This window comes from Miniopterus natalensis, chromosome 7 (assembly GCF_054644295.1).
Source record: "Miniopterus natalensis isolate mMinNat1 chromosome 7, mMinNat1.hap1, whole genome shotgun sequence".
Lineage (NCBI taxonomy): Eukaryota > Metazoa > Chordata > Mammalia > Chiroptera > Miniopteridae > Miniopterus > Miniopterus natalensis.
The window spans coordinates 27,868,196-27,885,795 of record NC_142087.1 but is presented as its reverse complement, the minus strand read 5'-3'; the positions used below and the strand labels follow the sequence as shown (position 1 = coordinate 27,885,795).

The 17,600-nt window shown below is 42.5% G+C and overlaps 1 protein-coding gene across 1 annotated transcript in view; it reads right to left on the bottom strand.

The window, feature by feature from the left end:
* Window positions 1-1,344: 1,344 nt before the first annotated feature.
* Window positions 1,345-17,600, bottom strand: part of KIZ (kizuna centrosomal protein) — a 73,844-nt gene continuing 57,588 nt past the window's right edge. Inside the window, exons 10-13 of the mRNA XM_016211930.2 lie at window positions 12,188-12,289; window positions 9,248-9,344; window positions 3,420-3,463; window positions 1,345-1,493 (exon numbers count right to left, since the gene is read on the bottom strand). Of these exons, the coding sequence (XP_016067416.2) occupies window positions 1,390-1,493; window positions 3,420-3,463; window positions 9,248-9,344; window positions 12,188-12,289 (347 nt within the window). The 3' untranslated portion in view covers window positions 1,345-1,389. The remainder of the gene's footprint in view (window positions 1,494-3,419; window positions 3,464-9,247; window positions 9,345-12,187; window positions 12,290-17,600) is intronic.

Genomic DNA, 17,600 nt, shown 5'->3' with positions numbered 1-17,600 from the left:
AAATTTTTAGTAGTCACATTAAAAAACGTAAAAAGAAACTGATAAAATTAATTTTAATAATACATTTTAACTCAAGATATCCAATATATACATTTTATTATATATGAACAGCCCATGGACACAGACAATGGACAGGTGGGGGCCTGGGGTGGGGCGGAAGAGGGGTAGAGAGGGGTAAAGGGGAGAAATGGGGGACATCTGTATTACTCTCAACAATAAAAACAAAAAACAAATTAACAAAACATCTTACACTGTTTCTTTACTACTAAGTCTTTAAATCCAATATGAATTTCTCAGTTTGGATTAGCCACATTTCAAGTGCTTGAGTCACATGTGGCTAATGGTTACTGTATTGGACAGTGTGGCTGCTCCAGAGTGTAAATTTAGAGATGGAACCATAGCGTCCTAGGGTATGTATGCCATCTGCAACTTTACTTCATATTATAAATGTGCTCTTCAAAGTATATGAAAGCACCTCTTTCCTGATGTCACTGGATCATATGGTAGTTCAATTTTTAATTTTTTGAGGAACCTTCGTATTGTTTTCCATAGTGGTCGCACCAGTTTACATTCCCACCAATAGTGCCCAAGGATTCCCTTTTCTCCAAATCCTTGCCAACACTTGTTATTTCTTATCTTTTCAATAACAGCAATTCTAACAGGTATGAGATGATATCTCATTATAGTTTTGATTTACGTTTCCCTGATGTTTAGTGATGTTGAGCACCTTTTCATGTACCTGTTGGTTTCACGTGTGTGATTCTATAACACATCACCTCTGTGCTGTATTGTGTGTTCACCACTCAAAGTCAAGTCTCCGTCCGTCACCATTTATTCCCACTGTCTCGAGCACTCTTGCCATGAGTCCAGTCTTAAATTATTGATAGGTGCTTATTTATTGCCATTTCTTTCTTTATATGTATTTTCCTCTCTCTCTCTCTCTTTCTTCTTACAGCAGTCCTTTAACATTTTTTGCAATGCTTGTTTGGTGGTAATGAACTCTTTTAGCCTTTTGATTTTTGTCTGGGAAGCTCTGTATTTCACATTCAGTTTTGAAACTTTTTTTTTTCTTTTTCAAACCTGTTTTGGCATATCTGGGTCCCTTAAATTTCCATATGAATTTGAGGATCAGTGTGTCATTTTCTACAAAGAAAACAATTTGAATTTTACTGGGCACTGCATTCATCACTTTGCTTTTTGACAGTACTGAAAAATGAATATGCCAGTTTCTAATTATGTCATAAAGCTTCAGTAGAATAGCAATGTGGACCCAAGTTTTCCTATTAAACAATCAGAAAACTTAAAAGGACATGTTTAGTTTGGAAATCACATATGAAGACAGGGTTTCAATTTGTTTAGATACTTTATTTCAACAGCTGTTATAGCTTATTAGTCATAAAAATCATCAAAATCATCTGTGGATGTGTTATGGTTTCTAGGACGTAAAGCGGCTTCAATTTCTGAGTTACTGTCATCAGACTCACCCCAGAAGGCTGGAAGAGAAAACCAGACAGCTGTTTAACATTTCTGTACCCTGAATAGCCCGGTTTAATCAGCTGGACTGGTTAATTGGTGCACCGGTTTGCAAAAGGACTACTAAGGACCCCATGTGATGTACCTGACCAGATACACCTGGAATGCATGTCAATACTGCACAGATTTACGTATTTCAGTGTGTTCTATGTACTGTTATGGAAAACACTTAGCAGAATACTTTCTTTTCCCTTCTGTTGTGTCCAACTCTTTACTGTAGGATTGGGATTTGAAATCAGTATTAGCACAGAAGCAGGGTGTTTTGTCAGGTCGGACCCCACCTCACTCAGCTGCCTCTCCACCTTGGTCTCTTCTGCTCCTCACAAGAGCAGAGGGAAGGGAGACATGGTTTACACTGACACAAAGGTCTGGGTGCATGAGAGTTGTTTGGGAGGTAATCTTGGGAATAATGGGGGCTGGGGGGACTGGGAGAGTGACACAGGGAAGGGAGGAACCCGCAGAGGGTGTTAATGAGAAAGGCTGGCAGTGGTGAAACCTAGGGCTCAGTCCTGTGGGGGCCTCTGAGAGACTGTGGAACTCTCCTCGAATTGTCCCAAGAAAGAATGACGGTGTGAGGTTATTTACACACCAACTCTCATGTCTCATTGTTCGGGGTTGTTCTCAACCAGGGCATCAACTCCCTGGCGCTTAGGGCTGCCCTGTGAGAAAGGAGCTTTATCTACTCCTGTGGCCAGATAAAGCCCTCAGGTGGAGACGCACAGTGGCCTGATGTAGAAGACCAAGGACATGTTAGTGAACTTTTGAAGTGACCCTCAAAGTGATCAGACAGGATGGGGTGGGGCATACTGTCTGCTACATTGACAATGTACATGACTACCAATATCTACATGGCACGATCTGCCAGCTCTGTGAGGGCTTCTTATATATGACTCCATTTAATCCTTCCACCAACCTGGTAAGGTAACTATTGATATCTCTGTTTTACTGATCAAATGAAGGCTGCAAGAGGTTCAGTAACTGGCCAAATCAGTGTTAGTGGGTGGTCAAGCCAGGAGTCCCACCTTTGTGGCCTGACGCAAACCTATGCTCTCAATTACAAACCACTGGAAGTGGGTTTAAGGTGACAGGAGTAGAGAGAGCCCAAGTCCAGCGGGGAACATGCCACAATGTTAGTGTGAAAGGAAGGTTAGACTGGGTGTTGGGGGGTGAATAGGAGCTCGCTAGGCTGAGGAAAAGAAAAAAGGAAAGTTGCAGAGAAGGAACAACATGAGCCAAGGCAGAGAGTGCAAGTGTGGTATATCTGGAAAAAGCTGGTGTGACCAGACCCACAGACAACAGGAGTCTGGGAAGAACTGGGCTGGAGAGCAGGGATGGGGCCAGACCAAAGGAGAAAGTTACGGGCTTTATCCTGTAGGTAGTGGGGAGGCATCGGCAGTTCCTATTCAGGAAGGGAAGGAGATCAGATGAGGTTTTAGATGCCGCGGGCAGCTGTAGGACAGTCAGGAGTCGGGAAGGGCTGGATGCGAGAGGCCAGTTTGAGTCTCCTGCAAGAGCTCTGTCCTGTCCTGAGCAGTGGGCACCTGCAGGGTGTTAGCAGTGGGGATGGGGACAGAGCAACACTTCAGAGGTGGAATACAGGGGGTTGGTAATCAGTCATGTGGAGGTCAGGATCTCCCACATATTCATACTTGCAAGTTAAAATGCTAGGTTCTGACCTATGGCACCGTGTGTTCACAGGTCACAGCCCTGTCACTGAAGTCCCCCAACCCCTCAGAGACAGCATCACCCCAGGGAGGGCAGCAAGGGCTGCCCTCAGGACCACAGGCGTGCTTCACAGCCCTCACACAAGAAAACAAGACATGCCACAAACAGGTCTTTTGGACAAAACACAGAAAGACAGTCCGGCCTCCAGTTGTTTCTCTTACCTTTAGACTTTAAGGTAGTAGTTAGTTTCCTCTTGTTTTCATGGCTGTAAAACAGAGAAACAGCCTGAGTTCCACAGAAAAGGTAACCAGACTAATATTTTACATCTAGCACCTTAGGAAATAAGCATGTTATTCACTGAAAGGCCAGAAATTTTACATTTACTCCCCAACTTTCTAAAGCAAAAAGAAAATGTCAGGACCGCTGTGGCCAGAGGTGTTCCTGATGCTTTGGCGGGAGGGCCCCTGTTGCGACAGCAACCCTGCTTCCCCGAGGGCTGGCTCCGCAGCTGCTGGGTCCAACTCCACTCGGCCCGCATGTGCCACAGGGCACTGTGCTGTGCTGTTTCTGGAGGATGAATGCATGGCAGTGGGGCAGAGGACCGCTTTCCCCTCCATCTCTGGAAAGCACTAATTGTAAAGCTTTAGCACTTGTAGACAAATTAAAAGAGAAATCCCTAAAGTAGGGAGTTTAGGTCTCCATGTATCACATGCATAAAAATGCAAGTGTCGATGGCTCTGAATACCTAGCAGCGTGTTTCCTAAGGCCAATAAACCCCTGTAGGATGTGATGCCCATCTCAGTGCTCCTTTTCAAGAGCCTTTGCAATTTTAATTAATTTAAAAGTCCCCAGTGGGAGCATCATTCAGTTTTTAAATTACACTTCAATGTTCAGCCCCACAACCACATCAAAATTACAACTAAACTACAGAAAAACCATCACTCAGAACCACCTAAAACTGAGCTGAATGAAAGTCCTACAACTAGGGATTTAAAGAAGCCACACTGAGACTGGCAGGAGGGGCAGAGACGAGGAACAGGCCGATCCTACACCCACCTGTGGAGGTTTAGAATTGGGAGGGTTATCTCAGCTGTGGAAGTCCCCCCTGAGGATCGAGGGGTCCCGGCCCCACACCAGGCCTCCCAGCCCAGGGCTCCAGAGCCAAGAAGAGAAGTCCCACAACTTCTGGCTGTGAAAACCAGCAGGGATTGAGGCTGAGTGACACAGAGGCTGCTGCAGTCCCAGGCAGCTCCTCTTAAAGGGCCCCTGCAGGGACTTACTTGGACTCACTCCCTCGGAGCTCCAGTGCTGGGACAGCAGCTCGGAAGGAACCAGGGACATACACGGAGGCACTGAATTTTCTGGTATCAAGGCAAGAGATGGGGGCGCAGCTTTCTGCCAGATAAAGTGCTGGCAGAGGCCACTGCTCCTTTTCTGAAGTCTCCCATTCCCCCACAAAGCTGACAGGCAGGCATCATATCTGAGTCTCCATCAACTTGGCCACTCACACTGTTGGACAACCCCCCACCCTGTGATTCCCTGAGACCCCGCCCCACTCAACTTGCCAGCCCATCCAAGCCATTTCCAGTGGCTTCTCCATACAAATAGCCTCTATTGCCTCATGCTTTGGACCTTCCTAAAATCTTTCAAACAAGCAGCATCTGGCCTCTGAGTCCCAGTACCTCTTGCTAAGTGGTCCCAGGCCCAGAACTAGTGACAGCTAGCTTTGGTTTGCAACTTGGCCTCTCCTGGGTACCTCTCCTGCACTCTCATGCAGATAACTTTATGGAGTGTGTGATTCCGCTGCTTGAGTACATGATGCCATACAGAAGTGAGGGCAACTGTGCAAGTGGCTTTTATAAAAAAATGACATTTGAGTGAATGGTGGAGCTATATATTGATGATCACTTACTCAGAAAGTCCAATGTTATTGAGCACTGGTGATTGAGAAAAGCCCCCAAACCTCAGTGAGGAGCTCACGGTGGGGGAAGGGTACCTCCCCCCTGTGCTACAGATGATATAACAGAAATAGCCATAGGACCAGGGTCTCTGCTTAGGAAACTTTCAGAAGGTTAAAAGTTAAGCTTGAAAATCTAGCAGGCATCAGCCAGGTGAGAGTGAGGCAGCAACATTCCAGCAAAACAGCAGGAATAAAAGCTGGCACATATGACAGAACATGCTGTATGAGGTGACATGTGGCTGTCCCGTGAGCACAGGGACCTAAGGGAGCTGGCTGGGAGGGCATTGCAGAGTGCAGGCCACTCAGTCCTTGGTGGGTGTAAGCAACAGGAACTCCTGACTGGCAGCAGCAGAGGTAGAATAGGCTAGGGCATTGATGCTCATTGTTGGCTTGTAGGGAGAAGGATTTGGAAAACAGCAGAACTAATGTCCTAAAGTCCAGTTCTAGGGTCTTGGTATAAACTGGAAAATAACTAAATTATGAGAATTTGTGGTCTCTAGATGCTGAATTCTATAATTTTCAGTGATTTTGACTGCTAGCTAAAAATCAGTATTAAAATGTCTCACATAGCATCATCAGCTAGAATTTTCCTCAAAACAGACATGTTTCTGAAAAGTAAAAGGCAAAATAATAATAATAATCCAGAAAGAAAAAACATTCCCAACAAGTGCGCGAAAAAATCTTTGGAAATACTGTACTAATTTTAAGTTTTAGAGGCAGATTAAAGTCTGAGACAGTCTAATTCAACAAAGTCTGAGCGCCCCCTGATGGTTGACTAGGAACCCTGCAGCAGATGCCAGTTTTTTAGCTGCCTGGGGTCAACTTGTTAACTAACTCCTTTCCTTCAGCTAATCAAGCCACTGTTCTTTTGTGCTCTGTGCAGAAAATAAAACTATATTAGTTTATGATGCAAAGCATGTGGATTATTTAGGAAGCTGCTAATTCAGTAGGAGAATGAAGATTTGCTAAACCAGAGATGCAGATGGGGGCTTTTAGATGAGAACCTAAAGGACATCCAGAAAATCTCATTTTTATTTCTTTGTGATCTTCATATCACCCCAGGGGGAAATGGCAGAGTGACCACGCAAGAAGAAATACCGCAGCTCCCCAGAGCATCAGCTGCAGCCTGGCGCCCTCCGCTGGCCACTCCTGTGGCTGCAGGGCTGGCACAGAATGCCACCCAAGGAGGCCCTGCCAGGGTGCCTGCGATGGCTGGGTGACCTCTGCTACCTTCCCTCACCCCACCCCCCAGCAATTATGTTGTAAGCACACATCCTTTTCTTTCAGTAAAACGTTATCTCGATCCAACCAGTAAACTGAAGTTACACGACAGGCTGTTAAAATATACCCTCCATTGAATAAATGGATCCGGGAGAGTGAAAGCGCTTCCTGGGGAAGGTAAAGCAAGACAATGCTTGCAGAGGAGAGGAAGCACTGGCATGCACCCCTGAACAAAAGGGAACAAGTGGTCTTTACTTGGAGAACAGCCTCCTATTAGGACTCACTCCTTCGTACATTATGCCTTTCATCCCCACTCAACCACAAAATGATTTTGCCGAAGCAGATACAATGGTAGAAAAAGATTTACACTGAAAGAATCTTTAATAATAAACTGTTGCCGATCTGCCTGCTTGCCTGCGATTTATAATACAATAAACATCGGATTCTATTACGGCTCATGCACTGAGGCTGCTGCTCTGAAAAACGGAAAATGAAAGCACCCGGACCGCACCACCATCACAATGAACTGAGCATGTATAAATGTGCTAAGAGTATCTCTTTGCATCTTTTATAGCTTGTGTGTATTAATCTGAAACGCTTATTAAGAAAGCCATTGCTATGCAAAGCAGCACCCAATCCCTTTCTCTAGCTTTTCAACAGAGTGCACTGTTTAGCCAATAGGACGGACCCTCTGGCCCTCATTCTGCATTCATCGCAGGCAACATTTGCACAATGTATCTCTCAAAGGCGGCTGAAAAGAAGGCCTTAATACTCATGTAAACAACTGCAAACCAATTACTTAATGAATCAGGCCCACACATAATGAGGTGCAGACAAAGAGCTATAAATGTATTTTTGCGCCCAAGCCACTGCTTTAAAGTAAAATCCCTCAGCTGTAGTTTGGGCTTAACTAGCACATCATAATTATTGTCTCTAGGACATCAGAGGAAGCCATTTTTTTTTTTTTTTTTTTTTTTAGGTCCAGCGGGGTCTTTTTTTTTTTTTTTTTTGTGAGGTTGCTCATCAGCTCACTGACAAAATAGAGCAAAGAAGAATTTTTTAAAGTGCTACAGCAGCACTGCACTGTTATGTTTATTCTCAAGTACTGGTTTCGAGACCACTTGTAAAAGCAATAAAGCACGAGGAGTGACTGTAGTAAGTGGGATCTTTAAATGTAAGCCTCTAAGAAATTTCAGTGAATTCAGGCACAGACAGCAAAACCAGCGCTCTCCAAAGCCCGGGGTGGCGTGTTAACAACACCAAACACCGCACAGGAACAAACCAGAAAAATCCAAACCCACTACTTGGCGCCCAGACCTTTCCTCACTGGATTAGAACCACAGCTTCCATGAAAACTTTCTTTTTCTCAAAGGGTGTGATGTGGTTACTTATAATTTATTTAGGAAATTAATTTCATGCAGAAACAACAGTAATAACAAAACGCCCCTGGCTCAAAATGAAAAAGAAAAAAGACTGATTTTTGTAATGGAGTATAGGTATAAGACATGAAATGATCAGGCTGAGAAAATGTTCTAAGGAATCCAACTGCTTTCTAAATGTATTTAAAAATTCCCTGAAGAATATATATAAAGAAAAGCTTAAGAAGAATCGAGTTTTTAATGCCTCTAAAATATAATAAAAATAAACATTTCTAACCATCTTTAAAAACTAAATGCATGTATTATTATGCCAAATGGTAACATTAAGCTCTAAAAGCTACCTGTAGAATTTACCATCTTTTAAAATTTCTTTTAGAAGACACAGAACTTGAATTTATGGTATAATCATAAAAATATAATACTTTAATACTCTTCTTGACCCATAATTCATTTCACACTTCCTTCAAAAACATGGATGAAAACCCAAGTATTAAATATAATTTCTGATAATTAAATTAATAATTCCCTAAAATTGAACTTATCAGGTTTCTAAAAGAGGAACTGAAATTCAGAAAATCAGTCCTAAAAATATTGTAATGTTTCTCAAAATATAAAATGAAGATAGTTTTTTTTTCATTTAAAAATACTGTATTTCTGGATCAAATCATTTTATCTTATGGGATACTAGAATGTAAAGTTCCTGTTTTAAAATTTAATTGGGCTAAGCAGTTAATTCAAATGTAATGCAATCATCTAAAGGATTTTTAAAATGAGAAATGTTACTGCAAAAGGAAACTTGTGCTGTTTTAAATATTTATCCCAAAGCAAAAAAGGCAGGTGTTTTGTCAGACAAATGCTTCTATTCCCATCTATAAATTCTTCCTGAGGGACTCAATGCTGCTGCATGATTAGCATTTTATGTTGGTGACAAATCCAGCACACAACTCACCACTGCTTGAAAAACTTACAAGAAGTGCTACAGTTGAAAAAATGTGAAAAAATAAATTTTATTCTTTATGGAAAATAAGCAAGAAAATATCAGAAAAGGAAAGTATAATTGAGCCCAAATACTTAAGAGGAGTGCAAAAACAGCTATCCAGCTAGTGCCAGTATACACATCAGCTGTCTCGGAAAGAAGGAACAGGCCACTCCATTTCCTTTAAGGTCCGCTGTTCTCTCTGCCCTTTTCCATTGTGTGGTCTCTAAGCAGCCCTACTGCGAGCAGCTGTAGACGCTAATTTGTGGTTCACTGAGGTGTCAATTGAGTCTTAAGCCAAGGAAACAACAGCTGCAAAACAATACTTGGCTCTGGTGCAAATATTTTCAAAGGTAGACTAAAGTTTCAACTGTTATTTTAGATAAACAAAACCCCAAACCATAACCTTCCATCAAGTCACACAACAAAATAACATGTAGCTAAAGTCCGATTCACTGCGTAGGACATTTCTCATCTTGTTGCCACTACTCAGAGAGGCTGTCGAGACTTTACCTTGACAAAGGACTTCCTTCGCTAGATGAAAAACTCGCTTCCGAAGTGATTCTGTGAGTTGTCTTTGTCTTCACTGTATCACTGCCAATGTTCAAACCTGCGACAAGCACAAACAAGGGCGGGAGCATTAGCCTCCACGCAGCAACAGGCGCAAGGAAAAAAGAAGGGACCTCGCAATAACTTTGGTAAAACAAACATCAACAGAGGAAGATGCTGTTCAAGCCACAGAGAGAAAGGGAGCTTCTGAGGCAAGGAATAACATGCTGGTAGAGTGCTGAAAGGAAGTGGGGGGTTTCCAGTGACACACAGAAGTCACGAAAAGTGAAAAATAAAACCATTCAAAGAACAGCATTTTAAATGACCGAGATGCATGTGTAAGCACATGGGTCTCAACTACGGCATTGAGCTCTGGATAATTCACACTGCTATAACACGTAGGCACCAAGATGATGGGTGCTAGGAACCAGGCCGCAGGAGTAGCTGACACTCCTGGATGACAGTGGCCCACCCCACCCACCTTTAAGTGCCTCTCCCAAATCCTCTATTTTTCCATCTTGCAGAGGAGACTGAATCTCCACTGAAAACCATCAAGGCCACTCTTTCACCAGCCTGAAAAGGTTGATGGGGAAGATGCACAATCCACCTCTTTCCCTGGGGCCAGGGAAAGCCCACGATGCCCCCAATTTGCAGGGCAATTCCTGACCTGTGCCTCCTGGAAGCCCTCAGCCTTGGATGTGTTTGTTACAAGCCTGATTCTTAACTAGCAGTTGCCCAAGATCACAGCTAGAGAGAGCAAGGGCATCTCAGCAACAGGCATTTGCTGAGTTTCTAACCAGTAATCTGCTTGCCTGCATATAACCTCTGCAGAGGAGCAACTCTCTTGATAATGTGTCCATGCTCAGCCTGAGCAGGGTCTGCATGTGCTTAACAGGACCTGGTCATTTCAGATATGGAAAAAAAGGCACAAGGTTTAAGTGGCTTTCTTTAGAGACAGGATGGCTCCTGAGTTCAGAGGGCACATCCTCACCACTACCTGGAACAGTGCTGTGTGGTTTAACACGGGCACTTGGCTTCCATTTCCCTCTGCCCTCCCAGCCTACTTCCTGCTTCTTTTTGGAGCTCAGAGAAGTCCCTAGGATCAGAGTGAGAATGAGAATGAAAAAGTAATGCACGATCAAATGTAAAATAAATATCAGAGGCAGTATCTAACCACAATGACACCCAATGCTATTAGAAGCATTTCTAAGATCCTAATAGTGGGAAATTCAGAATGTTGCAAAGCGCAGTGTCACTGTAAGTGTAGAGTGAGGAACCTGGACACAGGTGCTTGAGTATAAAATACGTATAGCATCACTTCACTTATGAATAAATTAACAAAAATGTTAATTACTAGTATATTAGTAGTACTGTAATTTTGATACACACCCAACAGACTACAACTTATATCAAATTTACTCATCCTTTGAACCTGTCCAATGAACTATCCAAAGTATACTTACCAAAAACACACAAAGTCACCTTCCAAACGATGCACCTGCTAACCAGCCATAATGCTCAGAAAGAGACGTTACTCTCTTGGGGCCTCACTTGAAAAATGAGGGGGTTGGATAAGATCCCTCTGGGGTTTACCTCTGTGACTCAGCTGTGAGGAAGGTGATAAAAGCGAGCATTTAAGGGCTCACAGGTAGGCGCTATACCTCTCCAGAGTGACAAAGCCCCCACTAGGGGCAGAGGACCCACTTTACACCTCAACAAACTACAATGTCTCATGTTCTCTGACTGCAAACAACCACTGCCAACAACACGCCAGCCCTCCCTGGAGGCTCTTCTCCAACAGGCACAGTGCTGGGCATTTAACTTGTAGTGGATCACTGAATCCTCAAAACAGCCAAAATAACTTAATTTTGCAGCAGCCGATTCTAACACTAGAATTACCTGGGAAATAGCTCTTCAAAGGCAAGTCTGATGCACCATAAGTATGTCTCTCAAAAAAAAAAAAAGTCTGTAAGGTGAACACGTCTAAGTGACAGGTGGGAATCTGAACATGGACAGGAAGTACGTGACATTAAGAAATCGTTCAGCCCAGCCGGGCGTGGCTCAGCGGTTGAGTGTCGGACCCAGGATCCAGGTGATCGGGGTTTGATTCCCAGTCAGGGCACATGCCCAGGTTGCGGGCTCGATCCCCAGTAGGGGGCGTGCAGGAGGCAGCTGATCAATGACTTTATCATTGATGTTTCTCTCTCTCCCTCTCCTTTCCTCTCTATGAAATCAATATATATTTTTAAAAAAAGAAATCGTTGTTCAGTCTGAGAGGTAAAATACGGCAAGGCACTTTATGTGAAAGGAATATTCCAGTGTTCTTCCTTCAGGATTAATCCATTTGCTCTTACAGAGGGAACTGAGGTAACTTATACTAAAAAAAAGGTGTAATAAAATAAAAACCACTAAAAATAATAAAAATACAATAATAAAGTAAAACAGAGAAAATTACACTTAAAACAAACATCCTAGACTGACGAAATTACATTTAAGCTTAAAACTAGTTTTTACTGGAATTTAGTCTTTTCATCTAAAGAACCCCCCCAAATACCCCAAAATTCTGATGAGGGAGGTAGCCTAGGATGATGCTCCCCATTAGTGATTAAGAAACTAGAAGATGTGGGGGGAAAAGGAATTTGGGGTATCTCCTGTGGTACTTAGTGAAAAGTTACTATCATGATGCACAAATCCAGGAGGGAAGACTTTTCCAAACTCCTGTTCATTAATGATTGAAATGACTGAAAAAGCACTGGCTCATTCTGACCCAGTGACAGTTTGTTACAAAGCAAACTCCAGAAACCTTCAAAGAATGACCACACTTCCCTGAACACAGCCCTGGCCACCGCCCTGTGCTGTGTGTCCCAGACACTGACTTTCAGTGCTGGATCAGCCCTTGCTTACCTGACAGCTGTGATGCAGAAGCATCCTTCTGGAATCTGTCTTCAGTTTGGTTTGTATTATCCTGAAGGGTAGAATGCTTCAGCAACTGGTAGGCTTTTGTTTCTATATATTTAAAAAAAGGCACAGATAACTGGATATCTGCATGCAAAAGAAAGAAGTTGGACCCTTACCTCACACCATACAGAAAAATCAACTCAAAAATGATTAAAGATTTAAATATAAGACCTAAAACTATTAATTCTTAGAACAAAACATAGGATAAAAGCTTCAGGACAGTAGATTTGGTGATGATCTCTTGAAGACCAAAAGCAGAGTCAACAAAATAAAAACAGACAAACAGGACTACATCAACTTAAAAATTTTGCGTGTCAAAGGAAACAATCAGCAGAGTGAAATGACAAGCTGAACAATGGAAAATAACTGAAACCATATATTTGATAAGGGGTAAATATCCAGAACATATAAGGAACTTAGATAACAATAAAAAATAAACAACCTTATTTAAAAATTGGCAAAGGACTTGAATAGACATTTCTCCAAAGAAGAGATATAAATGGTCAATAAGCATGTGAAAAGATACTCAAAATCACTAATCATTAAGGAAATATAAATCAAAATCATGAGCTACCACTTCATACCCATCAGGATGGCGACTATAAAAACAAACAAACCTAGAAAAAAGCAACTGTTGGTGAAGACATGAATAAGTTGGAACCCCTGTGCACTGTTAGCTGAAATGTAAAATGGTACAGCCACTGTGGAAAATAGTATGGAGCTTCCTCAACAAATTAAAAATAGAATTACCAGACCAGTATCCTTTCCTCTGAGATCAAGGCCCCACTGTGGTAGCCCAGGCTATTCAGGCCCTTGCTTCACTACACTGTACTCCTCCGTCCCGTTCCCTAGAGTTAAGCCCTTCCCTCTGTGTGTGTCACCACTCTGGGCTCCTCCATGCATTCATATGGAGCCGCCAGCCTTCCCAGGACAGGGAGAGTGGGGGAAAGAACCTGAGAATCGTTCCAGGATTAAGTTCTTTCTTCACTACAGAATTGGGAGCATAAAGGGTGTGGGGGTATGAGTTTGGGGAACTGGCTGGAGGGAAGGTGAAGCTCAGTGATGCTCTTGATTTTAATCCCCACATCACTTATCACTTTGATGTTAAATAAGAAGCATGAGACACAGAAAAAAATTAAATTACCATATGATCCATCAATCCCACTTCTGGTTATATATCCAGAAAAATTAAAAACAGGATCTCAAAGAGTTATCAGCACATCTGTGTTCATCACAGCATTACTCATTCACAATAGCCAAGAGGTGGAAGCAACCCGATGTCCATCAATAGTTGAATGGATAAAGAAAACTTGGCATATACATACAATAGAATATTATGCAGCCCTAACAAGGAAGAAAATCCTACCACATGAAATAGTATGAATGAACCCTGAGGATATTATGCTAAATGAAATAAGCCAAATACTGTGTGATTCCACTCATATAAAGTATCGAAAGTGGCCAAAATCACAGAAAGAGAAAGTGGGAAGTGATTACTAATGGCTAAATGACACATGGGGGGCATCAGTGTTCAGTGGGTAGGGTACTCCAGTACTGCAAGATGAGCAAGTTCTAGAGATCCACTGCACAGCGTGAATCTACTTGACACTACTGACTGCGTACTTAAAATGGTTAAGATAGTAAATTTAATGTTACGTATTTTTTACACACATAAAAGTAGTGACCAGATATCCCAATTCGTCCATGACAATTCAGGTTTACGTCTTTTGTCCCAGTATAATTATGAATAGAATCTTCTTTAATTATAAAAGTTTCCTAGTTTGAATAATAAATTATACGGTCACTCTACTTAAGAGACATATAGCCCGGCAGGGCATGGCTCAGCAGTTGAGCATCAACCTGGGATCCAGGAGATCAGGGTTCAATTCCCGGTCAGGACACATGCCCAGGTTGCGGGCTTGACCAATGACTCTCTCATCATTGATGTTTCTATGTCTTTCTCTCCCTCTCCTTTCCTCTTTCTGAAATCAATAAAGATATATTTTTTTAAAAAAGAGACATATAAACCAAATGCAATGCAATGACATAGTTGGGCTACTAATGGGAAGGAAAAAAAAAACACAATGGTAAAAAATATTTGAACAGGTTGTATATTTGGTGATATTGGTAAAATGTTATTAATTGTTTTAGGTGTGAAAAAATATACAGAAATACTAAATTTTCTACTACCTAGAGAGAAGTTTCTAAAACTCTTCCTGTGATGTTAATACTTTTCAAATGCATGCACATTATTTTTTGAACTGCCTTTTAGATACTCTAAAAACAAACAAAAAACAATTTAGTTGAACCCAGTTTTCAAGACTCGAAGGCAAGCTGTGTAAACTTATCTGAAATAGCCAAATTCTAGTCATTATTTTGAGGTCTATGGATAGGTTCAACTCATGGTAAAAGGGTTTCTCTCCACTCCAGGCCTCATAGAGGCCACTACAGGAAAGAACCAGAAGAAACAGCCTGGAATTCCTTCGTCTGTCCTCCAGTTCTGTCAAGGCACTCCCTGCTCTGCCTCTCAGGCTCTCTCACATTTAAGAGCGGGGTTTCTAGGCTAGGCAAATGGCAGGAGCATTAGGAAGAATGGTAGTAGCAGGATGGGCTCAGAGATCCAGAGCTGAGAAAAATCTAACCAAGGCCTGTTGTGGGAACAAAGAGAGCATGTGCATGGAGCAAAGCCAGGCATGCCAAAGGGATCAGCAGCAGCCCAGACCTGGCTCTGTCCACAGAACACCCTTAGCCCTGTAGGGCTTCTAATAGCACCTACTGTAAGCTACTGTAGAAAAGACTGTTGGGGAAAACAATACATGAAGATCACCTTTATAAAGGACCTCAAGTCCCAAGGACACCTGGATGAAACGGCACATGGAGAATTGGCTCTAGCACAGACGATAAAATAGAATCTGTGCTCACATCTTCCAAGTGGCCATAAATGAAAGGCTTCCTGCTGTCATGTGAGCACCAGGGACTGGTGATCAGACACCTTCCTGCTTCTGCTAACTCAACTTAAAAACTTAACCACAGGCCCTTATCACTGGACTAAAACTATCATCACCCTGAAGGATGAAAATATAACTTATCTGGCCTTACTGAGAATCATTCAAGATAAAAATAAGGACTTAAAATGAGCATATTTTGGAATATTAAATGCTGTATAATTAAAATATGTACGGACAGGGACTCTTGATTCTGAAAATCATAAATTCTAAGGTAATATTTTTAACACTGCTGGATGTGAAGTCAGCTTGGCTGGACCTGAGACAAATTTAATAAACAAAACACCAGATGCAGCGCACGCAGAGGAGAAGGTACTGTGTGTGGAACTTCAGTCGGTCTGTGTTAAATACTGGCCTGGAGAGAAAGTGTTTCCTGGACAGAAGTGAAGGAGGGTATGGGGGGTAAATGGTGATGGACAGAGACTTGACTTGGGGTGGTGAACACACCACACAGTGCACAGATGACGTGTGGTGGAACTGTGCACCTGAAACCTGAATAATTTTGTTAACTAGTGTCACCCCAATAAATTCAATAAAAAGGGAGGAAAGTGTTTCTTGCTGGAGGTTAGTCCCACTGTCCTAGGACGGCTCCAATAGGAAGGCCTCATAACACTCTCCAATTAATCCTAATATCCATTTTACTTCAGATTTGTTGTAAGAGAATCTGAGGGGAGTTATTAATAAAATCAAAGCCAGTCTGATTTCTGAAAAGGTGCAGAATCACTATAAAAGAGGTGAAAATGTTGTATTGTTTTTATTTTATAAAGGTCAAACAAAAAGCTTTTCAGCTTTTAGGATACAAGTCCTGATCTTAATGACCATGTGCTATTTCTATAATCAAACTCATTTGCTCAAGGGAAAGTAGAAAAGATAGAAATTTAAAAAGAAAAGAAAGAGAAAATGAATGCCTTATTGATAAAGGCTCCTGGTGCTGGCAGCTAGAGCTGGGGGTTCCTCTGTCCACTGTCTTAAGGCAAATCATTTAACTTCAGTGAGCTGGCTCTCGTGCTTCTCAGAACCAGGGAAACGTGTGCTATTTATTTTCAGGAGGGAATTTTTTTGAAAAATATCAAGCTGGTAGTTGTAACGTTAATTTCAGATTTGGGGGGATTAAGTATTTTGTCCAAATATGAGACAGAACTGATATTACTGGTCTCAATCTAGCAAGGAAGGAATGTGAATTCATTCTTAGCAGCAAGGGATCACTTGACTACTCTGGGAAAGATAGGTCATTTCCATGTTTCACATACCTTCCATTCTGGTTCCCTCCCCTTCCTTCCTGAAGGACTTGGACTCTCTAACTGGGCTATGGACTTTCCCTTCAAGGCTGCCTGAGTCTGCTTTCAACTATACAACAGTTTTGGAGGGAGACAGTTCATCTCCTACCCCATTCAGCCAGACTCCACTCCCTTTCCAACCATGGCTCCTCACTGGTGTTCGATCCCTAAACCTGTGGCCCTTCTCTAAGTGGGGAGTCACTGAAACCCACCTGGACAGTTTCTAACTGAGATGTAGCTACCCAGACCCAAGGAATAAAGGTCTGGCAAAATTAATGCTGGGGACTGCTGGGCATGTCTCTCGTCCTCACTCTCCATTCATGCTTCCTCTAGTGGTTTAAGGGCAAAGTGAAGTTTAAAAGTTTACCTTTGGAGAGTCGTCTCATACAACAAAAGATTGTGGGTTCGATGCCTGGTCGGGGTGTGTACGGGAGGTAACTGATCAATGTTTCCCTTTCTCATCGATGTGGTCTCTCCCCCCCCCAACTCCTATCTCTCCAAAGTCAATAAAAACATATTTTTAAAAGGTAAAAGGATTAAGTGCATTCTCTTGGAGGAATAAACACTAATTGAGGCAGGCCCAGAGACACCGAACCAGCTGGAGGAGTTGGAGCAGACACTCAGATGGGGAGTCAATCTCCATGGCATGTACCACACCTTTATTCACCCTTATTTTAGTCAGAAGAATTGCACAGAACAACATACGAAGGACTGGGAGACAATCCAAAAAGGAAAAACAAAACTAAAGTTTGGTTAAAAAGTCATCAGGAGAGGTTACAGGCTACATGACCTGTGTAGAAATAAGGGAAGCTGGGCTCAAGAACACAGACACTGTAAATAGCCCAGACAGGGTGGGACTGTAAACGCAGACACTTTTTGGGACCAAGCAGGAACCACACATAAAAAGTGACCCTGAACAGGTGGGAGCAGTGGGAGGGGTGAGCCTTGCAGCAGGCTGTCCTGTCCACTGGGGAGAGCTGTTCTCTGGCTATAGCCAGTTGCTGCCAGGTGGGAAAGTGGGCCTAGTCTTGCCAGATTTCTGCCTTTTTAGATGAAAAAAATAAACACTGCAGAGGC